The sequence below is a fragment of the Stegostoma tigrinum genome, chromosome 3 (genome assembly GCF_030684315.1).
Source record: "Stegostoma tigrinum isolate sSteTig4 chromosome 3, sSteTig4.hap1, whole genome shotgun sequence".
In the NCBI taxonomy this organism is placed as follows: domain Eukaryota; kingdom Metazoa; phylum Chordata; class Chondrichthyes; order Orectolobiformes; family Stegostomatidae; genus Stegostoma; species Stegostoma tigrinum.
In genome coordinates, this window is record NC_081356.1 from 126,888,449 (window position 1) to 126,915,395 (window position 26,947).

General features: G+C 44.7%; 1 protein-coding gene across 4 annotated transcripts in view; it reads left to right on the forward strand.

The window, feature by feature from the left end:
* The window catches only part of aadat (aminoadipate aminotransferase), a 62,843-nt gene that overhangs the window by 25,091 nt on the left and 10,805 nt on the right, over positions 1-26,947 (forward strand). For all 4 annotated transcript variants that reach the window (XR_009445644.1, XM_059645042.1, XM_059645041.1 and 1 more), the window contains 4 exons: positions 7,019-7,084; positions 8,653-8,735; positions 12,157-12,253; positions 22,372-22,433. Coding sequence is in view for 3 of the 4 variants with exons in the window: in XM_059645042.1 (XP_059501025.1) it covers positions 7,019-7,084; positions 8,653-8,735; positions 12,157-12,253; positions 22,372-22,433 (308 nt within the window). In the remaining variant the exon portion in view is untranslated. The remainder of the gene's footprint in view (positions 1-7,018; positions 7,085-8,652; positions 8,736-12,156; positions 12,254-22,371; positions 22,434-26,947) is intronic.

Sequence of the window (26,947 nt, forward strand, 5' to 3'; positions counted from 1 at the left end):
TTTTTCACGTTTGCTGGGCAGGCATTTGGTTCAGGAGATGTTGGGTGGAAGTCATTAAGCAGATACTCATCACTTAAGGGCTTTAATGTGAAGGAACAACCCAATGGACCTTCCCCATGGAGTTCATTGTGGCGGTGGCAAGGGGGTTTGGATTTCCCTCCAAATAAACTTGCCAAATTATTTACCCCACTGCCACCTCAAGAGAGGAAAAATTCATCTCAAGGTGTGGTTCCAATCACATACCTGTACCAGCCCAAAGACCACCCTATTTCTGCCTCCTTACCCATTGGCCAATTCCATCTGGCCAAGGCATCCTTACCACTGAAACTCTCATTTCGTCATCTCTAGGCTCGCATACTAGACAGCCTGTCAAATTCTAAAATAAAACAAAGCAATTACCCGAGCTGGAAATCTGAAACAAAGATATAAATTGCTAAAGAAACTCAACAGGTCTGGCAGCATATTTGGAGAAAAAGCAGAGTTAACGTTTCAGGTCCAGTGACTCAGAGTCACACGTGGGGAGCAGCTAGGGAAAGGTGGTATATATTGCTGAAGATAGGGCAACAAGCTAAAGGAATAAATGATAGGTGGCAACAAAGCCCGGAGGGAGTGAAAGACAGTCAGGCAGACAGAAGGGTGGATAGTTCCAAGCCACCGATGCAAAAATACTGATAGTGTGAACTGTGTTTGATGAATACAGGCCGAGGGCAGTGAAGAAGGCATTTGGTATGCTTGCCTTAATCAGTCGGTGCATTGAGTATCGGAGTTGGGAGGTCATGTTGAAGCTGTACAGGACATTAGTTAGGCCATTTTTGGAATAATGAGTTCAGTCAGGACTCCCTGCTATGATGTCCAAGTTTAGAATTTGACATAAAAACAGAAATTGTTGTTAAATTTGAAAGGGTTCACAAAAGATTTACAAGGATATTGCTGGGGCTTGAGGGTTTGAGCTGTAGGGAGAGACTAAATAGGCTGGGGCTATTTTCCCCTGGAGCATGAGGGGTAACCTTACCGCAGTTTATAAAATCTGGAGGGACATGGATAGGGCAAATAGCCAAGGTCTTTTCCCTAGGGTATGGAATCCAAAACTACAGGGCATGGGTTTAAGGTGAGGGGGGGAAGATTTAAAAGGGACCTAAGGGGCAATTTTTTCTTGCAGAGGGTGGTTGTGTGTATGGAATGAGCTGCCAGAGGAGGTGGTGCGGGCTGGTACATTTGCAACATTTAAAAGGCATCTGGATAGTTATATGAATAGGAAGGGTTTAGAGGGATATGGACCAAATGGGGCTCAATTAATTTAGGATATCTGGTTGACGTGGATGAGTTGGACTGAAGGGTCTGTTTCCATGTTGCACATCTCTATGACACTATGACTGTACTGAAAGTTCTGTCTCCAATTTCTGTTCTTATGCCAAATTCTAAACTTGGGCATCATTCAAAACTCTGCCGCATCCAAATCACACTGTGTTCACCTTTCACCGCCATGTTCTCTCACCTGTGTAGGATCTATCTAAAGCAGTACATTGGCTTTTTCAAAGAACTCTCAGGCTTATTTCCAGATCACTCGACCCTTCCTGCCTCCGTGTTCTGGCCCAGACTTACAATCCCCTGAGATATCTGCATTCTCCTAATTCTCCTTATGAAGAGACCAAATTTTTAAAGCTAATAAAATGTGAGGCTAGATGAACACAGCAGGCCAAGCAGCATCTCAGGAGCACTCTCTCTGAAATTTTTAAAGCTGGTAGTTTCTTCATTTGGTAGTTTTGCCTTCAGTTATCCAGACACTAAGATGTTGAAATCCACTCCAATACCTTTGCATCTCTCTACATCTCTTTCCTCCGTTAAAACCCTCATTAAAAGTCTACTTTTTTGACCAACATGTTGTACCCTTGTGTGGCTCAGTGTCAAAATTTGCTTTGTAATGTTCCTGTGAAGCATCTTGGATTATTTCAATATGTAAAATCTTGTGTTACTTGCAGAAGAAAGGTATTAGCTCTTTATCTCAAGTTCAAATCCACTGATTTAAAAGGAACGTTTAAATTTTGAAAACATGGGATCAGCAAAAATGACTGTGAAGCTGTTGGAAAGTTATTAACTAGAAAGTACTGCAATGTCAGTCAGATTTTTTGCCCACATCTCAGGAGTGGATCTTGAACCTGTGACCTTCTGTCTCATGATGTTGCCAACCCAGCTTGATATGAGGCTCACCAAGCTGAAGTAATCATTTAGCAATCTTGCACAAGAAAGAGAGGAGGAACAATACCTTACAAAAAAAACTGCAGATACTGAAAATCATTGCCTCCTGAAGAAAGGCCATTTGACCCGAAACATTAACTTTGCTTTCTCCACACAGATGTTGCCAGAGCTGTTGAAATTTTCCAGCAATTTCTGTTTTAATCTTGAAAAAAATTCCCATTTGACCCATTAAACCCAATATGACAACACATCCTCATGTGTAATGAGCTGGTATAATCATTTGTCATGAGCCTACGTGCTAGATCGATGAAAACATGGAATGGGTTTGGCAAGTTAATGTTTAATATTTATAAAAATACAAGAGAAGCAAGCTCCACTTTACCAATATCAAATATTGTCAAATGTTAAATTTCCAGGAGGTGTTTGATAAAATCCTAACTCCCACATCATATTATGGAAAATGGTCATGGATTTGGAAGGTGCTTTCTGAGGATCTTTGGTGAATGTCTGCCGTGCATCTTGTAGATAGTACACACTGCTGCTGCTGAGCTTCGATGGTAGAGGGAGTGGATGTTTGTGGATGTGGTGCCACTCAAGCGGGCTGCTTTATCCTAGATGGTGACAGTTCTTGAGTGTTGTTGGAGCTGCACTCATCCAGGCAAGTGGGGAGTATTCCATCACACTCCTGACTTATCAGTCTTCATCACAAACCAGCCATTTGGCCAACTGAGCTATGAGAACCCAATATCAGTCCAGAGTGCTGAGCAATAGAGTTAATTTTCTCCTGCCAAGTCCTCAGTGAAAAGAGGTCTGGAGATGAAATTCTAAATGACGGGATTCTTCTTCCAAAATGGAGCATTTCTGAAGAAGGATCCTGACCCGAAATGTCAACCTTCCTGCCCCTCTGATGCTGCCTGGCCTGCTGTGCTCCTCCAGTTCCACACTGTGTTGTCTCTGACTCCAACATTGATAGTTCTTACTATCTTGAAATTCTAAATGACTATGTCTTTATGAACTGGTCCATGTTAAACAATAAAAGTATGCAGTAACTATAGGGTTGATATTATTTAATGAAAGTAATTATCTTAGAATCCCTCAATGTGGAAGCAATCATTCAACCCAATGAGTCCACACTGACCCCTCTGAAGATTATCCCACCCCCTACCCTATCCTGTAACCCTGCATTTCCCATGGCAAATCCACCTAGTCTGCATACCCCTAAACACTACGGACAATTTAGCAAGGCCAATTCAATACCCTGCATATCTTTGGACTGGTTAAGGTTTCAAAGATTGCTCAAATGGATAACTTAGCATCAAATGGCTTCACTGAACTTGAGTAAATCTTAACCTGTAATAAATCCATTCTTCCAGTGGGTGGCAGTGTTAAGCTTGTTTCCAACACTGTATTGTTATGATTCCAGTTGAACTAGTCAGGGTGCCAGAATAAAATCATGCTTGCTGGATCATATTTTTGGTTCAGTTAATGAGATGGCCAATCACTGAAATATGTTCAACACGAGGCTGAGTTCCTTTAACAGCAGAAGTTTATGACACAAATGTCGAATACAGAAGCAGAGATAATGGGAACTGCAGATGCTGGAGAATCCAAGATAATAAAGTGTGGGGCTGGATGAACACAGCAGGCCAAGCAGCATCTCAGGACCACAAAAGCTGACGTTTCAGGCCTAGACCCTTCATCAGAAAAGGGGGATGGGGAGAGGATGCTGAAATAAATAGGGAGAGAGGGGGAGGCGGACGGAAGATGGATAGAGGAGAAGATAGGTGGAGAGGAGAGTATGGGTGGGGAGGTGGGGAGGGGATAGGTCAGTGTGGGGAGGACGGACAGGTCAAGGAGGCGGGATGAGGTTGGTAGGTAGGAAATGGAGGTGCGGCTTGAGGTGGGAGGAGGGGATAGGTGAGAGGAAGAACAGGTTAGGGAGGTGGGGATGAGCTGGGCTGGTTTTGGGATGTAGTGGGGGGAGGGGAGCGAAATGTCAGCTGTTGTGCTCCTAAGATGCTGCTTGGCCTGCTGTGCTCATCCAGCCCCACATTTTGTTATCTTGAATACAGGAGCACACAGTCTCGATGTAGAACACAGTTTGAAAAATCTTAAAATATTCAGTTAAAAGAAAGTTTCAAACTATTTCCCAGTATGGTCATTTTACAGCAATTTGCACACAGAGAAATTACCCCACTATGTCAAATCTTTGAGCTCGACTGATCCTCCCCAGTTCCTGTCTTGTTTTAAATAAATACCCACAAAACCATGTTTGGCTCTCGTAGTTTCAAAAAGCCTGCTGATTTGTAATCAAACAGTATTTCTGCACTAAGGTGACTCGTTCCCTGAAATGTCTCATACTCCTATCTTAGTGGCAAAACTTTTGGTTGCATCTGAGCCTGCCAGGTCTCCTCCAAACTATCCTGAAACTTTAAATGTCTGGGTTTCCTGATCTAAAATCAATCATTAATTATCTTGAATCTGGAACAAGCATATGACTTTCAGTGCTTATTCCACCTGTCTTAAACCACCAGTAACACTCCTGGGATCCTTGCTCACTGAAGCATGCCAGATTAGCTCACTATTCCAGAAGGACTTTATTAAGAATCATTTATTGGATGTGGCTTGTTACTGGCTGGACCAGCATTTATTGCCTGTGCATAGTTACCACATGAAGTGAGTGTCTTGCTGGAGACATTTCAGAGGGGAGTCAAGGGTCACCCACGTTGCTGTGAGTCTGGAACCACATGGAGGCCAGACCAGGTAATGACAGTAGATTTCCCTCCCTAAAGGGCATTACTGAACAAGATAGGTTTTTACAACAAAACAACAATGTCTACATGGCCCCCATCAAACCAGTGTCTAATTCTAGATTGTCATTGATTCAAATTTCTCCATCTACTATGATGGGATTGGAACTAATATTTCCGAGCACATTAGTCTGGATCTCTGGATTACTAGTCCATTGTAATACCATTGTGCCACCGTCTCCCACCTCATCATGTTTTATTTTCAAAAAAGTTCAGTCAAGTGGCCAACTGATGCCTCTATTTTAAAATCCAAACTCCAATGATGGCACTTATCCAATGCCATAACTCATATCAAACTCTCTTATTTCCTTTCCAGGTATTTTCCCCTCCATCTCCTTTCTGGCAATTAACGTTCCATAACAGAAAAAATCTGATATCTTTCACAGTTTCCATCTCTTCATCACCATGAGCGACCAACCTCTCTATACCTCCATACTCACTGAGACAATCCACATCACCTCTACATCTTCCCTGAATGGAGACCCACTCAGCCTCCATCCACCAGGACGTGCTACCCACACCCTCCCTGCTCACCTGGATCCTTTCTTGTTATTCATTATTGGGATGAGGGCATCACTGGCTAGGGAGCATTTATTGCCCATCCCTAATTGCCCAGAGGGCAGTTCAGAGTCAACCACATTGCTGTGGGTCTGGAGTCACATGTAGTCCAGACCAGGTGAGGATGGCAGTTCCCTTCCCTCAAGAACGTTAGTGAACCAGATGGTTTTTTATGACAATCAACGATGGATTCATGGTCATGATTTGACTCTTAACTCCAGATATTTTATTTTTATTGATTTCAGATTCCACCATCTGCCATGGCAGGATTCAAACCTGAATCCCCAGAACGTTATCTGGGTCTCTGGATAACAGTCCAGCAATTAGTACCACCAGGCCATTGCCTCCCCATTATCCCAAGGTTAGATCAAGAGTAACCTTGGTTCTCAGTCCATCAGTGTTGCACTGGACTGCCAGCCTTGATTTAGCCCTTAAGTGGGACTTGAACCTGGAACCTTCAAGATACGAGTGCTACCAACCAGCAACTGCTGATGAGGGTAGCATCGCATTGCAGAGAGAAGGTTGATGACACCGTAGTTTTTCTTTGTATTTGCTCGTAGGATGTGGGCATCGCTGGCTGCGCCAGTGTTTATTGCCCATCCCTGGTTGACCAGGCCAAAGCGGAGGTGAGCTGCCAAGATGTGGCAGAGAACTCTTCAGTGACGATGAAGTTTGCAGCTGGGGGTGAAAAGGTATGTCAGCTTTAGGGTGAGGAGTTGAGTCAGTGGGTCAGCCTTAATCATATCTGCTCGTAAAAGGAATAAGAACAAGAGGGCGTAGATTTAAAGTGATGTGCAAAAGAAGCAAGGGTGAAATGTGAAAAGATCCTCTTCCCTCAGCAAGTAGTTAGGGTATGGAATGCACCTCTGGATTCAGGTTCAGTTCAAGCATTCAAGGGGGGCATTGGATGGTTATTTGCTTAGAAATGGGGTGCCGAGATGTGGGGAAAAGCCAGGAGATTGGCAGTAGATGATAGAATCAGTTCAGGTACAATGGGTGGAATGGCCTCCTTCTGCACTGTAGCAGTGCTATGATTCTGTGGTATTGAATGGCAAAGGGCTGAATGGTGTCATTCAACTCCTATCCCTTATGTTCTCTTGTGGTCATCCAAGCATTGTTCTCTACTCTTCGTCGCTCTCAGTTCCATGGGCCAGGGGAATAAAGACGCTAACTGAACTTCCTGAGAATGCTTTTGCACACTAACCCCTTTCTGTTTACCCAGAATTCTGCAGGAAATCTGCTGGTGACTCCATGTTGGGAAGGTACCTTTTGGGCCATTTGTGTGAAAACTCACTTCTGTGCGATCGACACTTGCCTGTATCATGCCTGCGCAGCCGAGGAGTGGCATTATCATAAAATAAAGGAACAGTTTTCACCCCGAGACGGAGCAAATTAGGAAATGAGCAAGAAACTTCTTCATTGTGCAAAATCAACCCATACTTTTTGTTTTGCAGATTGCCAGAAAATACGATTTGCTGATAATTGAAGATGACCCCTACTATTTTCTGCAGTTTGAGAAGGTAAAAGAACTTGCACTTTGTAAGTACCTTTCCTGATCTCAAAACAATCCAAATGGTTTACAGTCCATGAAGCTCTTTTCAATTGTAATTACTGTTGTTATACAGGGTTGTGTCGTACCAATTTGTGCAGAGAAAGCTCCCACAAAAGGCAACATGCTTTTGGCTAAGAGCTAACTACTAGCCAAAGCAGCTTCCACTGGTCTTCTTCAGAAAAGTGCCAGAGTTTTTTTTAGATCCACCCGAAGCGATCAGAGAGGGAGGGCGTTCCTCAGTTTAAAGCGTCAGCTGAAAGGGGGCGTCTCCAAACAGTGTGGCACCCCTGCCTTGTGAATCCAAGCCTCTGTCTTTATTTTACCTTCTCGTCCCTGGGGAGGAGCTTGAAGCTGTGACCTACTGACTCTGAGATGAGAATACTACCCCTAAAAATATTCTGGTAGTAAATAATGTTCCTGAAATGATGGAACTTAGTTACTGTCCACTGCAAATCTAAAGAGGGGCCTACCATTTCTACGCCAACCAACAAACACCAAACTGCACTAATCCCATTTCCCTTACTATGCCCTGGCATTTTAAGTTCTCATCCAGCTGCTTAAATGTTGTGCCTCCACACCCTCTTGGGTAGCATGTCCCATATTTCTGCCACCTCTGGGTGAAAAACATATCTTTCTCAGATCTCCTCTAAACCACTTACTCCTCACCCTAAAAGTATGTCCTCTGGTCTTAGACATGTCTGCCACGGGAAAAGGATTCTCACCATCTAATCTGTCTATTCCTCTCATAATTTTGTATCCTTCAATCTGATCCCCCCCTTCAGTTTCCTCTGCTTCAGGGAAAACAAACCCAGCCTATCCAGTCTCTCCTCATCACTGAGACTTTTAATCCCAAGTAGCATCCCGGTGAATCTCCTTCGCACCGTCTCCAGTGCAATCACATCCTTCTGATAGTGTGGTGACCAGAACTGCACACATCTGTGGCCTAACCAGTGTTTTATAATGGAGTAAGACAGGGCTTCCTTGCCCCTATGTTCTATGCCCTGACTAATGATGACAGACTCCTCATATGCCTTCTTCAGTCTACCTGTGCTGACACCTTCAGGGATCTATGGACTTGTACAGCAAGGTCACTTTGTTTCTCAGTACTCCTCAAGGATCAGCCATTCATATTGTACATTATTGTGGTACCCAGATAGTATTTGAATCCAGGTCCCAAAGCATCAGCCTGGCCCTCACAGTCATGTACCGAGTGAGATTACCACTGCACCCCAATCTTCCCCACGTGCTATGTTCTCTTACGTGCTGTTGCTTTGAAAGACTGTTGCTGTGGGAACTCGCTACAATTAGGAAACAAACCGAGCTCAGTTAAACATTTAGACGAGGCATTGCTATGGCAACAAAAGCATCAGCTCATTCAGATAAATTTGGAACGGGAGCACCAGCCTCGATTTCTGTGCTCAAATCTCTGAGCTTTGGACTGACAAGCCTGTGACTAAGGGGAGGACGGTGCTACCCAGAGCTGATGCGCCACATTCAATCTTTCACTGATTGGGTCTCGCTTGCGTTGACTTGCAGCCTTGGGCTCCGTCATTCCTTTCGTTAGACGTGGACGGGCGTGTTATAAGGACAGATTCCTTCTCCAAGATCTTGTCTTCAGGGTAAGGATTTCTCTTTTTTTATTTGGCCTTTTCTGTTATTGAAGGTGCATCGTCGTGCTGTTACCTGCTTCGTGCTGTGATGCCAGGCAGCCTGTACCAGTGGCGCTCTCTGGGCCAGGCTGTGTAAACTGCAGCCTGTAAACGAGTACGAATGTGGAGGACACAAGTGGCGATTCCCCTGATTATGAACAAGGTCTCGCTTGAACCAATGGATTGAACTTTTGGGCTTCTCTGGAGTAAGGGATGCAGGAGAATACCAGCCTCCACGGTTTGCTCATTCCCACGATGCTGTGCGTTGACAACAGCAGAGGCAGAATTGACACCAACAGGGCTAACCCATTGGTGAAGGACTGATTAGGGATGTCCACTTGGATGTGTCAGTCACTGGCCAGGTTCCAGCAGGATACTGTTTAAGTGCTTCCGAGTGCAACCTAACCAGAGCTTCATCAATATTCAGTGGGAATCCCCTGTATTTTAATTTAGTACTTTATTTGTGAAGCACGGGATACAATAGTCTTTGCTAACCACTCTCTCGACATGCCGTGCCACTTTCAAAGATCAATGTACATGCAATTAACCATGTGCCCCTGTCACCAACATCCCACTGTATCAATAAGTCCATTTGCTTCTTCCAATCTTTCTTGTCGCAAAGCTTCATCTCACAAATCCCTGTATTAAACTCCATCTGCCACTTGTCTGCCCATATTCCTAGACTATCTCTGTCCTGTTGCAGGCAATTGTGTTATCCTCACTGTTTGTCAGCGCTCCAAGTTTGGGATCATTGATAAACTTTTGATTTTTTCCTTCCTATTCCAAGTTTCCAATCAGTGAAACACAGTAGTCCTAACTAACTCTTACTAACATTGTCTATCACCACCCAGTCTGAGAAAAAACAGTCTATCAGTTCTGAGGAAGGGCCACCAGACCCACAATGTTAACTCTGATTTTTCTCCTCCACAGATGCTGCCAGACCTGTTGAGCTTTTCCAGCAACTTCTGTTTTTTGTTCCTGATTTACAGCATCCGCAGTTCTTTTGGCTTTGATGGTCTATTGTGGCTTGCTACTTTCTAACTTTAAGACGCTTTTTTTTAAATTCACTTGGGCACTGACTTTTCTGTTCCTTACACCTGCATCACTGTGTGATATCTCAAATGTACCTCAAACATCCACCGCATTCCTTGCATCAACTTTTTCTGTTACTTCATCAAAATGTGTGACCAGTTGAGCGCGACCTAACTTTTACAAGTCTGTGCTGGCTCTCTTGAGCGAACAGCGGCCTCTCCAAGCACTTTATGGTCCCAAAAGTTTGACCATTTCTGAAGTTAAATTGACTGATTTGCTGTTGCTAGGACTGTCCCTAGCCCCTTTCTTGAATAAGACTGCCATGTCAGGGTGGTGTTGTGGCTCAGTGGTTAGCCCTGCTGCCTCACAGCACAAGGGACCCAGGTTCAAACCCACCCTCAAGCGATTATATGTGTGGAGTTTATACAATCTCCCTGTGTCTGTGTGGGTTTCCTTCTGGGTGCTCTAGTTTCCTCCTCCGTCCACAGATATGCAGGTTAGGTGGATTGGCCAAGATAAATTACCAGTCGTGTCCAGGGTTAGCCATTGAAAATGTGGGGATGGGTCTGGGTGGGGTGCTCTTTGGAGAGTCAGTAGGGATTCTACAGTTTTCTGTTCTTCCGTCTTCTGGCATCATCAGTGGGCAATTATTAGTATGGAGGGATGCACTTCTGCTATGTCTGCCCCAACACCTTCAGCAGCCTGGGATGGAAGCCAAGCAGACCTAGGGACTTAGTCATCCTAAGCAATGTCAAAATTCCCAATATCGCTTCCCTTTTGATTTTCATACCATCCATTTCCTCCAGTATGTCTCCTTGTCCTGATACTTTGTCAGATTCTTCTTCCTTAGTAAACATCGATACAAAGGACATGTTAAGTATTCTAGTATCTCCAAACATAGATCATATTCATTTTCCCTTTCACCTCTTAACACCTGATTACTATTTATATGCTGATAAATGACTTTTGGCTTTCCCTTTATGTTGGTTGCTACTTTATTCTCATTCTTTCTTTCCCAGTCTCATTTTCCACTCCCGCTCCCCACTCCACTTATTGTATTTGGCTTGACTACCCCCTATAGAGCTTGGTTGATGTGTGGCACACCTGTTAACCGGCCTATATATTGTGCTGGTTGCTGCAGGTTAATGGGAATTTAATGCTTTCTTGCACAAAGACATTAAAGAGAGGAATTCAGTCTAAAGGAGTCAAAACAAGCAAGATCTTATGTGTCTCCAGTAGCAGAGGTGAAGCAGGACCTTCTCAACCTGGCCTGAGGTGTGGTGACCCTCTGGTTAAACCAGCACCATGTTTCTCTCTCTAATGAGGGAGTAGTGCTATCATCTGCTAGGATAGGGAGACTTTATCTTTCATGGTAAAACGTCCTAAGCCACTTCCATTACAACATTATCAAACAAAATTATACATGTAGAGATATTAGAAGAGACCAAAAGCTTGTCCAAAGGGACTACATTTTTGAGAAAGAGGGAAGAGCTGGAGAAGTTCAGGGAAGGAATCCTGGCATTTAGGGGTCCTGGTAACTGAAGGTATAGCTAATGGTGAATGTGTGCTGAAAGTTGGGGGTACACAGGAGGCCAGGACTACAATGAAAAAATCACTGAAGATTGTAGGAGCTTACAGAGATTCTTATTGGAGGAATTCAGAAACCAGGATGAAAGTATTCCGAGGCACTTCCAGATTGGCAGCCAATGTAGGTCAACATAGCAAATGCTCCTTTTGACGTTGCCCACGTTTCGTTTCCAATCTTTGTTGAAGTATTCATTTAATGTCCGATTGCAAACACCGAGTACTATACTGGACAATTACTGGTGTTGGCAGCTGGGCCAAAGGAGCATTCCTGCTACAGTCCTGATCAGGGTGGAAATGGGAAGGTCGTGAGGACCCATGTGCATGTGTCTCCCCCCCCCCCCCCAACCCCCCCAACCCCAGGCCCCTTCCGGCCTGTTTTAACTGAACCCCCACCATCAAATTCACCACAAGGGGGTAAGAGAAGGAGGGGAACATTAAACTCACTTCCTGCTTCAATTTTAAACATTTCCAAAAGCAGTGGTTTCTGTTGGAGCAGCTGTTAGAATGCAGCATCAAACCCATCCAGGCAGACCCCCAGAAACCTCAGTTGGCAAAGTTTGGAGTTAGAGGATTTGTAAGGGTGGATTTGGCGAGGAATGTGAGGTACGATTTAATGAACACCATATCGGAGGAATAACTGGAGCTGTGTCCATTGAGCACCTGATGAATGTAACTTCTTGCTTTTACACTTTACTAAAAAAAAGGAAACATTACTTTTTAAACAAGACGAGCGTAACAAGAATTTGAGGCATCTGTTCTTGTGTTTTAATAGGCTGAGAATGGGATTCCTAACTGGCCCCAAACCACTCATAGACCGCGTGGTTTTACATATTCAGGTTTCCACGATGCATACAAGCACCTTCACACAGGTAGGCTCATTCTTCACTAATACCAAACGTAACAAGTTTTTGAAATGGCTCTCGGCTGGAAGGGAATACAGTAAGCATCCATTTCCTGTCAACAATCCTAACAAGTTATTTTCTCATCACATGGCTCAGATTCTGACTCTGCAGTATTCGTCTGGGGCATATTCTGTGATTACTGACAGTGGTCTATCAGCCCAGAGACCCAAGTAATGTTCCGGGGACCGGGGTTCAAACCTAGCCATGCCTAATGGTGAAATTACAGTTCGGTAAAAATCTGCATATAACAGTTTAATGGCCAAGTATTTCTTGTCAGGTAAAGCCCATCTGGTTCATTGATATCCTTTAGGAAAGGAAACTGCCAACCTTTGCCTGGCCTGGGTACATGTGACTCCAGACGCACAGCAAGTTGGTTGACTCTCAACTGCCCTCTGGGCAATAAATGCCAGTCTAACCAGTGACACTCATATCCTGTGAATAATTTTTTTTTAACGAAAGACTTTGGCTAGTTTTTATTTAACAGGAAAATGATTACCTGATAAAATTCGAGAATGGAGAGAATTTTTGGAGCTACCTCAATAATTTTGTTGTAAATAACATCTGGGAAAGGCCTTTGAACAAAGGAGCGTGTGAGTCCCTCACACATTGTTCCGATCCACCATTCCCCCCACAGCCCTTGGCTCTCCTCATGAATGGAACGTAGCGTTCTACAGGGCTCAGTGTTGGGACCCCTGCTGTTTGTTTAACACATTTAGAATTTGGACTTGAACGTGGGGGACAGGATTGTGAAATTTGCAGACGATACAGAAATCAGCCGTACAGCGGATAGTGTGGATGATAGCTGTAAGCCGAAAATGTTATAGATTGGTTGGTGGAGTGGGCAGGTAAGTGGCAGATGGAGTTCAGTTCTGAAAAGCGTGAGGTAATGCGTTTAGGGAAGTCAGTAAAAACTAAACAGTAAAAGATAAATACAAAATAAATGAGAACAGTAGATGAAGTGAGAGATCTCTGTGTGCAAGTACACAGGTCCCTAAAGATAGCAGAACAAGTAGATAAGGTTATAAAGGAGACATACCGAATACTCTCCTTTATTGGCAGAGGTATACAATACAAGAGTAGGGAAATAATGATAACACTGCATGAGACACTGGTGTGGTCACAGCTGGAATTCTGGTCACAACGCTACAGGAAAAATATCATTGCTCTGGACAGAGTGCAGAGAAAATTTACTCAAATGTTGAAGCTATGAGGAGAAATCGGAGAGTTGGGGTTGTTTGCCTTGGAGCAGAGAAGGCTGAGGGGTGACATAATTGAAGAATACAAGATTGTGAGAGGTGGAGATAGAGAACAATGGAAGAACCTGTTTCCCTTCGCAGAGAGTTCAAAAACCAGGGGTCGTTGATACAAGCTGAGTGGCAAAGGATTAGAGGGGGGCATAAGGAAAATGCAAAGGGTGGTGAGTGTTTGGAATTTGCTGTCTGGGTTGGTGATGGAGACAGAGACCCAAAATTGTCTTCTAAAGTACCTGGATCTGCACCTCAAGCTGCAGGGCTATCAGCCCTGCCTGATTCGACAAGATAGAGATTAGAGTTGTCTAAGTTGAATTGCTTAACAAATAATCAATTCAGTTAAATAATCAACTGGCACTAGCAATAGAAGTGGTGACTAATCAATCCACCATGGCATAATCCCTTTTCACAGGCCACTCAACCATCTCCTTAACACAGTTTGTTTATTTATTTGGTGCATTGTTCAGAGTATTTAAGTCTTCTCATGAACAAATTGTTTTTATAACAAACATTTTGTGCCAATCACCCATATTAGTTGGAATCAGTACCTTTCCAAGAGGTAGAAATTGCTAAGTTTTAACTCAGGTTTATAAAACAGGATGTTGTTAGATTCTCATCTTAGACCATCACTGTAAAAGTGATTGAAATATTTTATACTGGCAGTGAGGCACCCAGTAAAAGCAAGCCTGTCTCTTTCTATCTCTCGTGCCATTTCTCAGTTTGCCTGCATTGAGTCCCTGTTGTTGACACACTATCAGAACTCACTCATTTTCAAATTATACTCAGCATCACCTGGAATGAACAGTGTAAAGGGAAATACATTTCTCTGGTCACAAATCTGTTATAAACAACAGAAATCCATCAGTGAAGATTACGTTTAATGTTGCTAGAAGAAGGTATTGGCTATTTTGCTACTACAATGTACCAAACCGAGGGAATTCCTGTGAAAACATTCGCAAAAGTCATTTCTAGCTGTTGGTTCAATCAATAAATCAATGCCGTCTCTGGCTCGAGATCATTTGTCAGCATCAGACTTTCACTGTGCCTGTCTGCTTTGATACTACTCTAACTACCCTGACAAACATAGAAACATGGAAAATTGGAGCAGGAGTGGGCCATTCAGCCCTTTGAGCCTGCTGCCCCATTCAGTATGATCGTGGCTAATCATCCAACTCAGCCCCCTATTCCCACTTACCTCCCCTATCCTTTGATCCCTTTAGCCCGAGAATTTCATCTAACCGAGTTGGATATCCTAACATAATGAAAGTCCTGATTTTTGTTTCACATAAGAACACAAGAACCAGGAGCGGGAGTAGGCCATCTGACCCATTGAACCTGCTGCACCTTTAAATAAGATCATGGTTGATCTTTTCATGGACTCAGCTCCACTCACCATAACCCTTAATTCCTTTACTCTTCAAAACTCTATCTTAGTCTTAAAAACATGCAGTGAGATAGCCTCAACTGCTTTATTGAGCAGGGAATTCCACAGATTCACAACCCTTTGGGTGAAGAAGTTCCTCCTCAACTCGGTCTTATGTCTGCCCCCCTTTATTTTGAGGCTCTGCCCCCTAGTTATAGTTTTACTCTCCAATGGAAACGACCTCCCTGTTTTTATCTTATCTGTTCCGTTCATCATTTTATATGTTTCTATAAGATCCACCTGTCCCCCCCAAACCAGCCCCGCCACAATTCTTCTAAGTTCCAGTGAGTACAGTCCCAGTCTACTCAAGTTCCCCTCATGAACCACCCATCTCAACTCTGGAATCAATCTAGTGAACCTCCTCTATACCCCCTCCAGTTCCAATCTATCCTTTCTCAAGTAAAGAGACCACAACTGTACGCAGTGCTCCAGGCGTGGCCTCACCAGCCCTCTGTACAGCTGTAACATAACTCTTGACAGGATGTGGGTGCCATTGGCTGTGCCAGCATTTATTGCTCATTACCAATTGCCATGGAGAAGGCACTGGGAAGCTAGCTTCTTGTACTGCTGTAATCTGTGTTATGTAAGCACACCTGCTGCATTGTTATGGAGGGGCTTCCAGGACTTTGACACAGCAACACTGGGAATGGTGATATCAGAGATAATGGGAACTGCAGATGCTGGAGAATCCAAGATAACAAAGTGTGAAGCTGGATGAACACAGCAGGCCAAGCAGCGTCTCAGGAGCACAAAAGCTGACCTTTCGGGCCAAGACCCTTCATCAGAGAGGGGGATGGGGAGAGGGAACTGGAATAAATAGGGAGAGAGGGGGAGGCGGACCGAAGATGGAGAGAAAAGAAGATAGGTGGAGAGGAGAGTATAGGTGGGGAGGTAGGGAGGGGATAGGTCAGTCCAGGGAAGACGGACAGGTCAAGGAGGTGGGATGAGGTTAGTAGGTAGGAAATGGATGTGCGGTTTGAGATGGGAGGAAGGGATGGGTGAGAGGACGATCAGGTTAGGGAGGCAGAGACAGGCTGGGCTGGTTTTGGGATGCAGTGGGGGGAGGGGACGAACTGGGCTGGTTGTGTGATATGGTGGGGGAAGGGGAGATTTTGAAGCTGGTGAAATCCACATTGATACCATTGGGCTGCAGGGTTCCCAAGCGGAATATGAATTGCTGTTCCTGCAACCTTCGGGTGGCATCCTTGTGGCACTGCAGGAGGCCCATGATGGACATGGTGATATGTTTCCAGGTTGGGGTGATACATCATTCAGGAACATGCATGCATCTGTCCTTCTAGATGGTAGATGTTGTACACTTGGAAGGCACCAGTGAAGTAGCTGTTGTGGTGTGTCTTGTGGATGGTACGCTACAGTGTTGGTGGCGCAGAGTGAATGGTGATTGTGGTGGATTGAGTAGTAGTCAAAGGGCTTACTTTGCCCTGGATGGTGTCGAGCTTCATGACTGTGGTTACAGAAGTATTCATCCAGACAAGTGGGGAGTATTCCACCACACTCCTGACTTGTGCCTTGTAGATGTTGAAGAGGCTTCAGGGAGCCAGGCTGCAGTTACTTGCTGCAGTATTCCTAGCCTCTGACCTGCTCTTACAACCATATCATTTGGATGGGTAGTGGAGTTCAATTTCTAGTCAATGATAACCTCACGGATAGTGCGAGATTCAGCATTGGTCATACCATTGAATGTCGATGGATGATAGCTTGGATCTCACTCTTTTTGGAGATGGTTTTTACTTGGCCTGTGCGGTATGAATTTTAATAAGCGCTTGTCAGCCCAAGCCCGGATATTGCTGCACCAATAAAAACAGAAATTGCTGGAGAAGATCGGCAAGCCTAGCAGCGTCTGTGAAGGGAAATCAGAGTTTCAGGCCCTGTAACTGTTCCTCAGAAGTAAGAGTCTGAGAAAAGGTCAACTGACCCGAAATGTTAACTCTGATTTCTCTTCAATAGATGCTGCCAGACCAGCTGAATTTTCCCAGCAATTTCTGCTTTTGGTTCTGATTTACAGCGTCTGTAGTCCTTTTGGTTTTTACCTGGATATTGCTGGGCCTTGCTATTAATTGACACAAAATCCAAATGTTTGTTTACCTCTGTACTTTACAATCCATATGCTTTAATAGTTGGCATCCCAGCTGACATCCAACCTAAACTTGAGCTCATCCAAAGCTTGGCTGCCAGTATCCTTCCTAAAACCTTTTACACAAAATCTGTATTTGCTCTTCTTTTAAAAAAAATTTCACCTTCTTTGGCTATCCCTGCGTTCCTTCACCTCCCCCTACTCCTGTAACATCTTCTATTGCCCTCCCTCCCCCTCTGTAACATCCCATAATTTCTGTGTCCCTACAATTCCGGACACTTGCAACTTCCTGATTTTCCTTCACTCCTCTGTTACCAGCCACCCTTCAGCTGGAAGGTCTGGAATTCCCTCCCTAAATCTTCCCACCTTTCTGTCTTTTAAGTCACTCCTTAAAACTTAGCTTAATGATCAATCCTTCGTTCACACACCTTAAGCTCTTATGGAATTGGGGTTCATGTGTTATTTTATTATTCCCATTACTTGGTTTCTCTTTTGGCAGACATTTTATTAAAGATTAGATATAAATGCAACTTGTTTTTCATCCCATTTGGCAGAGGTCTGATTCCCTCAGCTATTATTTATCCCTTTGTTTCTATATTCATTCACGAGATGAGGGCATCGCTGGCTAAGCAGTAATTATTGCCCATCCCTAATTACCCAGAGAGCAGTTGAGAATCAGCCACATTGCTGTGCATCTGGAGCCACATGGAGGCCAGACCAGGTAAGGATGGCAGTTTTCTTCCTGAAAGGCTATTAGTGAACGAGATGGGTTTTTTTTCCAACAACCGACAAGAGATTCACAGTCATCATTAGACTGTTAATTTCAGACTTTTTTTTATTGAATTCAAATTCCACCATCTGCCATAATAGGATTCGAACCCATTCCCCAGAATGTTATCTGGGCTTTTGCATTAACAGTCCAGTCATAACACCGCTAGGCCTTTGCCTCATCAACATCATTTTCTTGCATAACAAATTATTTGATTATTGTCACATTCCTGTTGTTGAATTACATTGTGAGTTTGCTGTGCACAAATTTGTTGCCATGTTTACTGCATGACTCCTCTACTGTACTTCATTGACTGTAGAAGTATTCAATCAGGCTAAATTGCCTACTCCTGTCCTTAGTTCGTAGATAATGAAATGTGAGGCTGGATGAACACAGCAGGCCAAGCAGCATCTCAAGAGCACAAAAGCTGACGTTTCGGGCCTAGACCCTTCATCAGAGAGGGGGATGGGGTGAGGGAACTGGAATAAATAGGGAGAGAGGGGGAGGTGGACCGAAGATGGAGAGAAAAGAAGATAGGTGGAGAGGAGAGTATAGGTGGGGAGGTAGGGAGGGGATAGGTCAGTCCAGGGAAGACGGACAGGTCAAGGAGGTGGGATGAGGTTAGTAGGTAGATGGGGGTGCGGCTTGGGGTGAGAGGAAGGGATGGGTGAGAGGAAGAACAGGTTAGGGAGGCAGAGACAGGTTGGACTGGTTTTGGGATGCAGTGGGTGGGGGGGAAGAGCTGGGCTGGTTGTGTGGTGCAGTGGGGGGAGGGGACGAACTGGGCTGGTTTAGGGATGCGGTGGGGGAAGGGGAGATTTTGAAACTGGTGAAGTCAACATTGATACCGTTAGGCTGCAGGGTTCCCAGGCGGAATATGAGTTGCTGTTCCTGCAACCTTCGGGTGGCATCATTGTGGCACTGCAGGAGGCCCATGATGGACATGTCATCTAAAGAATGGGAGGGGGAGTGGAAATGGTTTGCGACTGGGAGGTGCAGTTGTTTGTTGCGAACTGAGCGGAGGTGTTCTGCAAAGCGGTCCCCAAGCCTCCACTTGGTTTCCCCAATGTAGAGGAAGCCACACTGGGTACAGTGGATGCAGTATACCACATTGGCAGATGTGCAGGTGAACCTCTGCTTAATGTGGAATGTCATCTTGGGACCTGGGATAGGGGTGAGGGAGGAGGTGTGGAGGCAAGTGTAGCATTTCCTGTGGTTGCAGGGGAAGGTGCTGGGTGTGGTGGGGTTGGAGGGCAGTGTGGAGCGAACAAGGGAGTCACGGAGAGAGTGGTCTCTCCGGAAAGCAAACAGGGGTGGGGATGGAAAAATGTCTTGGTCGGCGGGGTCGGATTGTAGATGGCGGAAGTTTCGGAGGATGATGCGTTGTATCCGGAGGTTGGTGGGGTGGTGTGTGAGAATGAGGGGGATCCTCTTTGGGCGGTTGTGGCGGGGGCGGGGTGTGAGGGATGTGTTGCGGGAAATACGGGAGACGCGGTCAAGGGCGTTCTCGATCACTGTGGGGGGAAAGTTGCGGTCCTTGAAGAACTTGGACATTTGGGATGTGCAGGAGTAGAATGTCTTATCGTGGAAGCAGATGCGGCAGAGGCAGAGGAATTGGGAATAGGGGATGGAATTTTTGCAGGAGGGTGGGTGGGAGGAGGTGTATTCTAGGTAGCTGTGGGAGTCGGTGGGCTTGAAATGGACATCAGTTACAAGCTGGTTGCCCGATATGGAGACTGTGAGGTCCAGGAAGGTGAGGGATGTGCTGGAGATGGCCCAGGTGAACTGAAGGTTGGGGTGGAAGGTGTTGGTGAAGTGGATGAACTGTTCGAGCTCCTCTGGGGAGCAAGAGGCGGCGCCGATACAGTCATCAATGTACCGGAGGAAGAGGTGGGGTTTGGGGCCTGTGTAGGTGCGGAAGAGGGACTGTTCTACGTAACCTACAAAGAGGCAGGCATATTTGGGGCCCATGCGGGTGCCCATGGCCACCCACTTAGGCTGTAGGAAGTAGGATGAGTCAAAAGAGAAGTTGTTGAGGGTGAGGACGAGTTCGGCTAGACGGATGAGGGTGTCGGTGGAGGGGGACTGGTCGGGCCTGCGGGACAGGAAGAAGCGGAGGGCCTTGAGGCCATCTGCATGCGGAATGCAGGTGTATAGGGACTGGACGTCCATGGTGAAGATGAGGTGTTGGGGGCCAGGGAATTGGAAGTCCTGGAGGAGGTGGAGGGCGTGGGTGTTCTTATGTTGTTCTCATGTTGTTTTCTTATTCATTCATGGGAGGAGAGCATTGCTAGCTAGGCCAGCATTCATTGCCCAGAGGGGAGTTCAAAGTCAGCTTTGGTTTGCTGTGGTTCTGGAGTCACATGTAGGCCAGACCAGGTAAGGATGGCAGTTTCCTTCCCTAAGGGCATTAGTGAACCAGATGGACCTTGCTGACAATTGGCAATGATTCTACACAAACTTGTGTTCCCAGGACATTACCTAGCATTCTGGAATAACAGTCCAGTAATAATACCATTAGGCCATCGCCTCCCTGTATATGCTTGAGGTCATGTAATTATAAATCCAAATCATTTTATTTCGTTCTTATTCTGTGCCAAGTTTGAACGTCTTTAATGGGCATTCCCTAAGCACTAATCAATTTCAGCCTTATTAGACAGTATAATAGATCATTTCTGTGAATGACTCAAACCCCACCTTTCAAGGAGTAAGCCATTCAGCCCTTCAAGCCTGCTGAAATTCTGTATCAATCATGATCAATCACATCTCAAACTCAGCTCCACTTTCCTGCCCGCTCTTCATCACGCTTTAATTTGTTAGTCATCTTCCTTAACTTTATTTAGTGTCCTCACCGCACTCTGGAGTAGTGAATTCCACAGATTCATGAGGCTTTGAGAAAAGTAACTCCTCCTCATCTTTGGTTTAAATCTGACGTCTCTTAGCCTAAAACTAATGACCTCTGGTTCCCAAATTGCCCCACAAGGGAATACATTCTCTCTGCATTTACTTTATCAATCCCCTTTCGCCTCTTTCATTCCTCAATTAGGTCTCCTGTCTTTGTTCTAAACAGCAGTGAGTGTAGGCCTAAACAACTCAATCTTTCCCCAAATGATTCTTCAAACCCTTGGCTACTGGACTCCTTTACCATTTGACCTATGTTCCCAACTCATATTGTTTCATTAGTTCGCATATCTTGCAGTGTCCAATCTTTCCCCCTGAGTTGAGTATTTCATTACAGTGTTTGCACGGACTGACTAAAGTCAAGGCTGGTTGGACTGAAGGACACCTTGGGCTAAACGAGGGAATTATGTCACATCTGTCTGTGTCAAATTTGTGAGATCATTAGAAACTAAGCGTTTAGTTCATTTGTCAGCAAGAATGTCAACACAGCTCTGTGACTGAGTCTCTTCTGGAAAAGTCAAATCAGCTGAATAAGTACATTTGGAATCTTTCCAGTGTCTGTAGGCGAAGATCAAATACCTAATCAGCTTTCTAAAAAGAAGCAGACATCGAGGCTGAAGAATCAAATCTGCTCTTCTTATCCGCACTCGCTTTCCCTATCAGAAATTCAACAATATGTATATTTATATGGCAACTTTAATACTGTAAGGTGCCCTAAGGCACTTCACAACGGCTTCATCAGATGAAATCTGGCACCAAAGAGATTCTAAGACAGACGACTAAAAGATTGGATGAAAAGGTGGGCCTTAAGGATGACTTGGAGGGCAAAGGTGAGGCAGACGGAGCTGAGAGGTTCGGGGCCTTGTTAAGTAAAGCCACGCTACATCAAATGAACCGTAGAATAAATCCCAGCAGGACCTTCTCAAGGACAGCTAGTGAAGGTCATCATATTCCAGACAGCGATGCCAATATCACATGAACAAAAAAAATTAATGCAAGCTCTTTTTTTGAAGAAGATGAAAATCTTAAGCTCTTCAATTTTCTTCGCCTATTTCAATACCTAGATCCTAATCTTAACATGACCCATCACTGTTACTGCTTGAAATCCTGGAATTCTCTTCATAACGGCATTGTACGCGTAGCTACACCAAATGGACTGTAGCAGTTCAAGCAGACAGCTCGGGCAGGTGAGGTAGGGTCACTGGACCCAAAACATTAACTCTAATTTTTCTCTAAGGTTTTGGAGTAGACCTGTAGCTAAAAAAGGGCAACAACACACTGTAGCAACATGCGCTTCATCAGAGGCTGCACTGAGGATGTTACCAAGCACCGTAACAAAATGTCTGGGGGACAACAAACCAGCTCAGTGAGCTAACCAACCGCTAATTTTTATTCACAGATGCTGCCAGACCTTCTGAGCTTTACCACCAACCTCTGTTTTTGTCCTGCATTGGTCATATTTTATCAGGAAATGTTGAAAGGGCAGCTTTGAGTTTGTACCCTAAATGCCAGAAGTAAATCAACTTGTAAAACTAACACAAACGTAATGTAACAGAGAGAATTCAAGGATTGTGTTCAACTCCAGATATTGCTTCTTGTTTAAATGTGCCAAAGTATGTATACAGTGAATGTCTCTTCCATTTCTAGCTCATGGTTGCACAGCTACTGAAACAGTGGGGACAAGATGGCTTCTTGAAGCATATTGACAGGTAAAACTTATAATATTTGTCCCTTTTTCTCTCTGGCTCTCTCTAAGTCATGGGAGATGAGCAGTGAATTACCCAGAGCTTTATCACAGAATGTTATGTCTCAGTATGAAGCCAGTTAGCTCATCGTGTCTCCACTGGCTCTTCAGACCAGCATCATTACCTACTGCCAATCTCCTACTTTTTTTCCCATATCCTTGCACATCTTTTTTTAACCAAATAAGCTCCCAACATCCTCTTGAATACCTCAATTGAACCTGCCTCCACCAAATTTCCAAGTAGTGCATTCCTCTGCTATTTTTGCACATTACTTTCAAGTTATGCTTTCTCTTTGTTCCTTTTACAAGTAGGAACAGTTTCTTCCCATCTCAGTCCAGCCCGCACATGATTTTGAAAATGTCTACCAAATCTCCTCTCAGCCTTTTTCTCTCTAAGAAGAAGAGCGCCAACTTCTTCAATCTACCCTCATCACCGAAGTTTCTCATTCCTGGAACCATTCTTGTAAATCATTTCTGCTCTCTCTCTAATGCATTCACGTCCTTTCTACAACATGGCACCTGTAACTATACACAGTATTCCTGGGGAGGCCTGACAAATATCTTACTTAAGTTCAACAGCACTTCCATGCTCTTAGATGCCCCTATTAATGATTATGTTTCACTGAACTTCCTCCCAGATTAGTATCATAGAATCCCTACTGTGTGGAAACAGGCCCTTCGGCCCAACAAGTCCACACCGACCCTCAGTGCATCCCACCCAGATCCATCCCCCTATAACCCATCTAATCTACACATCCCTGAACATTATGGGCAATATACGATGGCCAATCTACCTAGCCTGCACATCTTTGGACTGTGGGAGACACTGTGAGGCAGCAGTGCTAACCATTGAGCCACCGTGCCATTAAAGGCAGAAGTGGTTCATTTTTGAACAGGTAACGTTTTTAAGAGGAGATTTGACTGAGGTTTCCAAAATCTTGAATGGCTTTTGATGCAGTAAATGTAGAGAAATCCGTTGCAGATAGATTGGTAATCAGACCATGATACAGATTAACGCCAATGTGTGCGAATATGGAGGTTTAGTGCTAACATCACTGCACCAATAACCTCGAACCTCAGGTTAATGTTCCCATGACAGAGGCTTGTATCCCACCAAGTGGGGAGGCAATATCTGTTGGTATTATCGCTGGACTGTTATTCCAGAGACCCAGGTCATGTCTCTTGGGTTCGGATTCTACTACAGACAGACGGTGGAATTTGAATCCGATAACAAACTAGAAATACAAGTCTGATGATGACCACGAATAGATTGTCAGGATCAATCCATTTTGTTCCATGATGTCCTTCAGGGAAGGAAATCTGCCATCCTTCCCTGAAATGGCCTCACAAACCACTCCGTTCCAGGACAATCTGGCACGAGGTGCAAATGTTAGCCTCACTCAAAAATAAACCTCAGTAGAGCTGAGTGAAGGATTCTGTGACTGGGGAGTCACTATTGGAAACAGAGATCGTGTTCATTGAAAATGATCACTAAAACAAGGTGTACCTGTTGGCCTAAAGCAGCCCTAAAGCAAAATGAAAATGGTTTGCAAATATGAGAAGAGAAAAGAAAGCTTTTCCAAACAGTGAGTAGTTCGTGTGTGGAGTGCACTGCCTGGAAATATGGTGGAGGCAGGTTCAACTGAAGCACTCGAGAGGGGCATTGAATAGTTGCCTCTTTTCAAATAATGTGCAAAGATCATGAAGTAAAGGCAAGGGAATGGGACTGAGTCAGAATGCTTGCTGGAGAGCCAGGATAGAGGTGATGGGCTAAAATGGCCACACTTTTGTGATTCTGTCAACCTGCCAAACACCCTTCATCAGAATTTTACAAACCTCTTCCATCTAAGTACAAGGGGAGCAAATATATAGAAACTCCCTTCTTTACACCATTGAGGCCATTTCTCCGTGACATGGACTGCAGTGTCATAGAGTCAAACAGCACGGAAACAGACCCTTCAGCCCAACTCGTACATGCTGACCAGGCTTCCCAAACTAAACTAGTCCCATTTGCCTGCATTTGACCCATGTCATTCTAAATGTTTCCTATTCGCGTTCAAGAAGGCAACTCACCTCCACTCACTCTTGGACAGCTAGGGATGGGCAATAATTGCTGGCCGAGCCAGTGATGCCCAGATTCCACAAAGGATTATTTTTTAAAAATCATCTCTCACAAGTTCCCCTCCAAGCCACTCACCATCTGGACTCACACTATGTATTTCGCAGTGGCTGGGTCAAAAATCCTGGGTCTATAGGCGTCCTGACAACCCCATCACTGAAGAACTTTACCACCCTGTGTTACCAGTGTTGTTAAGAGCCCATACCCAAAACTACTCATCTACAGAGAACTTTTGCTGTAGTCAGGACCATGCAGTCTGGTTGGTGAGGTCTGGGGAGAGGTTCCTTCAGCACCCAGGAAGTTTGCTTTAATAAAGGTGAGTCACATTGTGGAAGTGAGGCGAGCTGTTCTAGGTTACAAAGGGACTTTGATAGGATGCAGAGCTGGGCTGAGAAGCAGCAGATGGAGTTGAATCCTGAAAAGTGTGAGGTGATTCATTTTGGAAGGACAAACTTGAAAGCAGAATGCAACATTAATGGAAAGATTCTTGGCAGTGTGAAGGAGCAGAGGGATCTAGGGGTTCATGTTCACAGTTCCCTGAAAGCTTCCACCCAGGTGGATAGATTCGTTAAGAAAGCGTATGATGTGTTAGCTTTCATTAATAGAGGGATTGAGTTCAAGAGCCATGAAGTTATGCTCCAGCTATACAAAAGCCTGGTTTGGCCCCATCTGGAGTATTGTGTCCAGTTCTGGTCACCTCTTTACAGGAAAGATGTGGAAGTGTTAGAAAAGGTGCAGAGGAGATTTGCCAGGATGTTGCCTGGAATGGTGGAAAGGTCTTATGAAGAAAGGTTGAGAGAGCTAGGGCTTTCCTCTTTAGAACAACGAAGGATGAGAGGTGACTTGATAGAGGTGTACAAAATGATCAGAGATATAGATAGAGTAGCCAGACAGAGGCTTTTTTCCTAGAGTGGAGGTAGCTTTTACAAAGCGACATTGTTTTAGAGTAAAGGAGGTAGATGTCGGGCAGACATCAGAGGTAGGTTCTTTACTCAGAGAGTGGTAGGAGCATGGAATGCATTGCCAGAGAGGGTAGTGGAGTCGGCCTCATTAGGGGCATTTAAGCGGCTATTAGATAGGCATATGGATGGTAGTATAAGGTCGGGGTGGAGGTTAGTTAGACCTTAGGTTTAGGGTAAAAGTTCGGCACAACATCGTGGGCCAAGGGGCCTGTACTGTGCTGTGCTGTTCTATGTTCTATATATTCTAAAAGGAACTTGCTTTCGAGCCCTTCTCTTAAAACTAAGAGAGTGGGCAGGTTGGAGATTCTGTGCTGGGATTTATTAATGGAGGGTGTCATGACTGTTTGTAGTGTCTGTGTTTAAGTGAACAGGCAGGAGATGAAAGTGACTTTCCTGAAAGTAAGATCTGAACTAATTGCCCTACCTTGAGGAAATGCACACAGACTTTATTTTTCTATATTTACAGCATCTTGCTTTTGATCTTATTCTCTCATAATTCTTCAACCTCTGTCCTGTGCTTCTCTTCTTCCAGTTTGTTTCCGTTCCCTCTCTTGTTTTTTGCATTCTCTCTCTTTGTTCACTTTCTCTCTCTCTCTCTCTCTCTCTCTCTCTGTCTCTCTTTCTCCCTCTTTCTCTCACATACAAGCGTTCTCTCTATCTGGCTGCCTCTTTCCCTCTCTCTGTTTCTCCCTTTCAATGTCTGTATCTGTCTCTCTTGCTCTCTTGCCCTCTCTCTCTCTCTCTCTCTCTCTTCTCTCTCTCTGTGTCTTTCCCTCTGCCTCTGTCTCTCTCTGAGTATATATCTGACTCGCACCTTTTTTCATTTTTGTTTTCGATGTTTTGTACTCAGGAGATGAATGCTGCTGATTATAAAGCCGAGGAACATGACTCTCCTGATGTGGAACCAGAGATTTTGAATAATCAGGTGCCAGTGTAAGACAGGGAGGCAAGTGGGCTCCCACTGGTGATAAACAAATGTAGGGCTGGTGTCCGGAGACGCAGCTAATTTTAAGCTGGCCGAGACCTACGTTATACATTCTTTCTCTTTATTCATTCATGAGATGTAGGTATCTCTGGCTGAGCCATTGTTTTTATTAGCTATCCCTAGTTGCCCTTGTGAAGGTAGTAGCAAGGTGTCTTCTCACACTAAGGATGGAATTCCAGCAATTTGACCCAGTGACAGTGCAGGAACAGCGATATATTTCCAAGTCAGGATGGTGAGTAACTTGGAGGGGAACTTGCAGGTGCTGGGTGCCCCTTGTATCTGCTGCCCTTGTCCTTCCAGATGGAAGTGTGGAAGATGCTGTTGGAACATTTCTAAGAGCATGATATTTAGGCGATGAGATCAATAGGCATGTTCTTTGGTAATTCCCAGGGTAAAAAGTACAGATTGACTGG